At 56.2% G+C, this 6,000-nt stretch overlaps 1 protein-coding gene across 1 annotated transcript; it reads left to right on the forward strand.

The window, feature by feature from the left end:
- Nucleotides 1–2,534: 2,534 nt before the first annotated feature.
- On the forward strand, nt 2,535–5,684 carry DAND5 (DAN domain BMP antagonist family member 5). The gene is made up of 2 exons (XM_026488148.1): nt 2,535–2,861; nt 5,439–5,684. The coding sequence occupies exons 1-2, from the start codon at nt 2,535–2,537 to the stop codon at nt 5,682–5,684; spliced, it is 573 nt and encodes a 190-aa protein (XP_026343933.1).
- Nucleotides 5,685–6,000: the final 316 nt, after the last annotated feature.

Below are 6,000 nucleotides of genomic sequence, written 5' to 3' on the forward strand. Positions count from 1 at the left end.
AGCCAGTTTCTCTCGTATCTCCTATTTTGATTTTTTAATTGGGGTAATGAGCACAGGGGTGTTTGCTTTATATTTTTATCTAAACTTATTTGAATGCCTGAAATAATTCACTTAAAAAGCAAGGGGCAGACCAATGGTATAGATTGCTTTCATTTGTACTTTTTCCCCTTAAGTTTCCTTTTGTATATTTAAAACATTTTTTTAAAAAGATTTTACGTGTTTGTCAGAGAGAGAGAGAGAGCGCACAAGCAGGGGGAGCAACAGGCAGAGGGAGAAGCAGGCTCCCTGCTGAGCAAGAAGCCCTACGTGGGAGTTGATTCCAGGACCCCGGGGATCATGACCTGAGCCAAATGCAGACGCTTAACCCACTGAGCCACCCAGGTGGCCCAAAGCATTTTTTTTAAGTAGGCTCCACACCCAGCATGTAGCCCACTGTGGGGCTTGAACTCAAGACCCTGAGGTCAAGACCTGAGCTGAGATCAAGAGTTGGAAGCCTAACCAACTGAGCCACCCAGACAGCCTAAAACAACATTTAAACTCTAAAGTGAAGCCCCTGCCCAAAAGGAAAATCTTGCTGCTCTTTTCAACGTGGAAATACAAACGCAAGTAAAGCGTCGCTGTAAATTCTTATCCTCCTCCCCCAAAAGGTCAGCACATAATAGACGTCTAGTTCTTTTTTTAAAAACTTAATTTTTCTTGGTTATCTTTCCAGGTAAAAAGGAGCTTCCTTAGCCCTGTACCATGGTGTAGTATTATGGGATTATGCCTGCTGAGTCTGGAGAACAGTGAGGAGGCCCCATGTGGCTGGAGGGAGAGAGAGGGGGAGAGGGTGGGAAAGCTGAGGGGGGGATGGTGGTGATAGGAGCAGACGGGGCGACGTCTATGGGCTGCAGGGAGGACTTGGGCTGTTACTCCGGGTGAGGTGGTAGCCCTGGAAGGTTCTGAGCAGAGAAGAAAAGTGCCTGGACACAAGGGCTCACGGGCGCCTTCCGGCTGTTGGAGGGACCAGACTTCGGGGAGAGGTAGTGGGAGCTGGAGCACCGGGGTGGAGGGACCGTATTGGTTCGAGTGGGACATAATGGCTGTGTCCGGGTGGGGGACCGAGAGAGGAGTGAGAAGTGGATGGATTCTAGGTAGATTCTGAAGCAGGCGGGACTTACTGTCAGATCAGCCCGGGGAGGGGGGCAGTCAGAGAAAGAGAGGGGTCAGCAGTGCTCCAAAGTTTGGGGTCTTAGCACCTGGCAGGAGCTGCCATCAGATGGGTCTAGAGGACAGCGGGAGGGCGGGTTGGGGGACTCTCAGGAGCCCAGATGTAGCGGGGTGAGTGGGAAGCACCCTCGCACCTCCAGCTGGGGCCATCCAGAAGGTAGGTGTCCTGGGCACTGCCGCCGCGCAGTCCCGAGAGCCGCCGCCAGAGGGCGAGCGCGCCCCATCGCCCTCAGCTTCGCGGGGCGCGGGAAGGGCGGACCCCGCCGCTTCCCACGGCCCCACGGCCGGCAGCTCCTCGCCTGGGTGCGAAATGCGGACCACGGAGGTGTCAGGGTCCGGCTCGGACTCCCCCAGGCATCCCCGGGGCTCCAAATCCTGGAACGCGGCTCCCACCCTCTTCATGTGTTTCCAGCACTCCTGCCTCCACCCCCCACCAGGCTGTTCCCACCACCTCCAACACCACCTCAAGGCTCTGAAAAATGTCACCTCCAGGCTCTGAAAAATGTCACCTCCTCAGGGAGGCCTTCTCTGACCACCGTGGGGGCAGAAGCCCCCGCCCTGACACCTGTAAGACACATCCTATTTAAATAACTTCTTAACCCTGAAGGCTCTGAAATAATCTTGTCTTGCCTGTTTTCTGCGCTGCGTGTTAAATCCACAGTGAGGACCCATTTCTGTCTTGCCCCCCCCTGTATCTGGGGGCTCAGAATGATGCCTGGCCTCCAACAGGTGCCAAAGGAAAAACAGCTATAATGGTGTTAATCATGGTCTATTCGTGGTTGTATTCTAAGCTGTTTTGGGGTTCTCAGAGCAACCCCACCAGGTAAGGAGTGTTAAAAACACATTAAATAGATCTCCATAACAGAAGAGGGAGCTGAGGCCCAGAGTAGTTAAGGGGGTTGACAGAGGTTGCACAGCCAGAAAGTTGCAATGTGGAGGCTGAAACCCGAGAAGTCTGGCTGCAGTGTCTGGTTTTGCCAACCGGATGGACAGTGCCCCGCACCTGGGAAGAAGCCCCTCAGAGCCTCCAGGCATTGTGTCCCTGAGCCCTGTTTCAAGTCACGCCTTTCCCCGGTCCCCAGAGCCCACCCACCCACAGACTCAGCCCCCAGATCCCTGCCAGGCTGGGGGGAGGGGTGGGAACTCAGCAGGCCTCAGTTTATTTTCTTCCCCACTGTGGGTTTGCAGAGGCATTTCCCGAGCTGCCCAGCTTGGGGGCAAGCCATTAAAAGCAGGTCCGAAGGGCCGAGACTCCACTCACCAGACAGCAGGGTTGACTGCCCAGAACCCTGAGCCCAGTCCCAGACTGACTGACAGACGGACGGATGTTCCCCAGCCAGCTGACAGCTCTCCTGAGCCTGCTCAGTGGGGCCCAGCTGCACACAGGCTCCAGGAGGCCTGGACCCCTGGGTCCCTCATCTCAGCTCTGGGCTGCCACCAATCAGACCCAGGCTCTGGGCCAAGGAACCCTCGGCTCCCAGGTACAATCTTCTGCCCTCAGCAGCTGGAAGGCCTTCTTGGGCCTGCAGAAAACTGGGCCGCTGGGGAGAGGGAGCCTGCATCACGGGCAGGAGGTGGCCCCCACCGTGTCTCTGCCACTGGACCCGCAGGAAGTGGCCCATGAGACGTGCAAGGCTGTGCCGTACACCCAGGTGAGGGTGGGTGGGGGAAGGGGAGGGCGGAGTTCCAGCATGGGCGGAGAGCATGGATTGTGGCGCTGCCCAGATCTGGGGTCAAGCCTCGAATCCTCCATCTAAATGTCTCCTCTCCTCAGTTTCCTGTCTTATAAAATGAGGCATAAGCCTCTCCTACCCAACCATGCAGTTTACCTCCATCCTGGTCTCCCACCCAAGTCTGTTCTTCCACTGAATACCTGAGTCACATTCCCTCCCTCCTCCACTCAGAACCCTCCATGGCTCCCACTTTACTCAGAGCAAAAGCCACTTCCTTCCCGAGGCCCAGAAGGCCCTGCACCCTCTGCCTGTCACCTCCCTGACCTCGCCTGCTCCCACTCTCCCCTTACGCACTTCACTCCTGCCACACCGGCCACCTGGCTTTTTAGCTGGACACGCCAATGTCACATCTCCCTTCGGGCCTTGGCACTGGCTGTTCCCTTTCGCCTCTACCATTCACCCCCCAAACTCCCCAAGCATTCTGTGGCTCCTTCTCTCATCTCCTTGAGGTTTTTACTCAAACATCTTTTAAAAATGCAGCGCTTTCCACCCTGTTGCCCATTTCCTGCTTTATTTCTCGCTGTAGAACACATCATCGCGTAACATATAAAGTGATTTTGTAATTGCGTTGATCATATCTCCCTCACTAGGATGCCTGCTCTACCTTGATCACTTCTGTATCCCCATCTCCAGGCCTGTGAGCAGAGCCAGGCCCACGGCCCACGATGGGCACTCAATGTTTGTTGAATGAATAAAGGAATGAATAATAGTCTCTGTCTCCTAAGGGCTGCTGGGCAGTTGAATGAGACAGGTACGGGTATGGGCATTCAGTCAGTGCTCCATAAGAGCTGTGGGAGCTCAGAGCATGTGTTTAGAGCCCCGGCTTTGGTGTCTGGTGTACCTGGCTTCAAGTTATGCCTTAACTGATGATTTCTCTCTGACCCGGGGGAAGCGGCTTCCTTTCTCTGAGGCTCACTGCCTAGCTTTGCAAAAACAGACTTAACAATAGACGTGAATTTACGCATGGTGTTTGGAGCCATGCCCTGCAAGGTATCCGTTCCCAAGACCCCCTGGTTTTTTATTCATTCAGCAAATTTTCGCTGAATCCAGGAGTCGTGGGTGTGACTGTGTGGCCTTGGACCAGCTACCTTGCCCTGAGTACTGCCCCAGGCGCTCCGCACCGCCATGCACACTGCACCCAGCAGAGGGAACCCCTGGCCTGGGATCCAGCTGTGTACCCTCTCCCAGAGCTGCAGCTGCCCCAGGATGACAGCAGCTGTGTGGCTTTAGGCGAGGGACCACTCCAGCCTCCATCTCCTCCTCTGTAAATGGGGATCAAACTGTCCCCGCTTGGAGCATTGTGGGAGGAGTGAGTTCATCGAAGGTGAGCAGCCCGGGCGGCCTGGTGTTAGGGCTCAGCAAGTGTTAGCTTTTGTTATGATGTGCCTGCAGAGCCTAGGCCTTCAACAAAGCAGGGAACGGCCTGTCTCCAGGTAGCTTCTATTCTGGGAGAGGAACATCAAAAGAGACAGAACTATAGGGGCGCCTGGGTAGCGCAGTCGTTAAGCGTCTGCCTTCGGCTCAGGGCGTGATCCCGGCGTTCTAGGATCGAGCCCCACATCAGGCTCCTCCGCTATGAGCCTGCTTCTTCCTCTCCCACTCCCCCTGCTTGTGTTCCCTCTCTCGCTGGCTGTCTCTGTCTAATAAAGAAATAAATAAATCTTTAGAAAAAAAAAAAGAGACAGAACTATAAATTACTAGGAGCCCACGAAGAAAGAGATTGGCACGCTGGGAGAGAGATCACGAGGGGGTGAGATTTCCCTTGGGGGTGCTTCCGAGGAAGGAATGAGCTGGGATCTGCTCAGGGGAGGGTGCAGGGAGGAGATCAGGTGCAGGGCTCAGCAGGGGCAACGGGCCAGAAGTGGGCTTGCGTTTGGCATATTGGAGGAGCAGCGAAGAGGCTGGGATGGCTGGCTCAGGGGGAGGGGAGGGGGGCTGACGAGGATGGAGGTGGCAGGGTGGCAGGAGGGCAGGGTTTACACAGAGAAGGGCCGTGATCTGGGGGCGAGTTGGTAGAACCACTTAGTTGGAGGGGATCATAGGAGGAACCTTTACTGAACGCTAACTGTGCACTCAGCAGGGGGCCGAGGGCTTTCCTTTTAGCCCCCCCCCACCCCACCCCCCGGCCAGGCTCCTGTAACACCACTCTGTCCTGTCATCCCTCATCCCTGGAGGTGGCGGCAGACTCCTGATGCCAATCCCCAGGCTACCTCATCATCGTCTCCTGCTTGGGAGAAGCAGCCTTTCCCTATAGTAATCCTCTCTGTCGAAAGGGCTAGATTGATTTCTCTTTTTCCTGGCTGAACTTCCAGGATTTCACAGGTGAGGAAACAGGACCAGAGAGGTTGAGTAGCTTGCTCCAGGTCACACAGCCAGCAGATGGCGGTCAGGATCGAAACCTGGGCCTCTGGGGGGGGTGTGTGGAAGTGGATGGGAGCTGATTCTCCCCATTCGGGGTCCAGACTCCACTGCCCTTGACCCATCTCCCTGCCCCAGGTGCTCTCCCAGCCCGGCTGCACAGCTGTTCACCTCCGCAATCACCTCTGCTTTGGCCACTGCTCCTCCCTCTACCTTCCCAGCTCGGACCCCACCGCACTCGTCCTCTGCAACAGCTGCGCACCCACTCGCAAGCGCTGGACACCTGTGGTCCTGTGGTGTTGGGCGGGCAGCCCAGCCTCCCGGCGACGGGTGAAGACATCTACCGTGCTCATTGAAGGGTGTCAGTGCAGCCCGAAGGCGTGACCCGAACTTGATGGACAGACACACAGACGCGCACACCTTGGAGAGATGAGCGGAGACGTGCCCAGAGAGATGCCGACCTGGATCCTGAGCACTGGGTCTAGAGACCAGGGCCACAGGGACAGCCATACAGGGCTCCCGAGTCCCTGCCCCGCTCCTGGGGACACCAGACACATCCCCAGCTGTGGGGGTGGGCCACTCACAGTCATAGCACACACGTACGCAGCCCTCGGTTCGCCCGGCCCTGCACTAAGCGTGTGACGTGCACTACCCTGTGTCATCCTCAGAGCAGCCCAATGAGATAGGGGTTAGTATCATC

This window comes from Ursus arctos, unplaced genomic scaffold (genome assembly GCF_023065955.2).
Source record: "Ursus arctos isolate Adak ecotype North America unplaced genomic scaffold, UrsArc2.0 scaffold_14, whole genome shotgun sequence".
NCBI lineage: Eukaryota > Metazoa > Chordata > Mammalia > Carnivora > Ursidae > Ursus > Ursus arctos.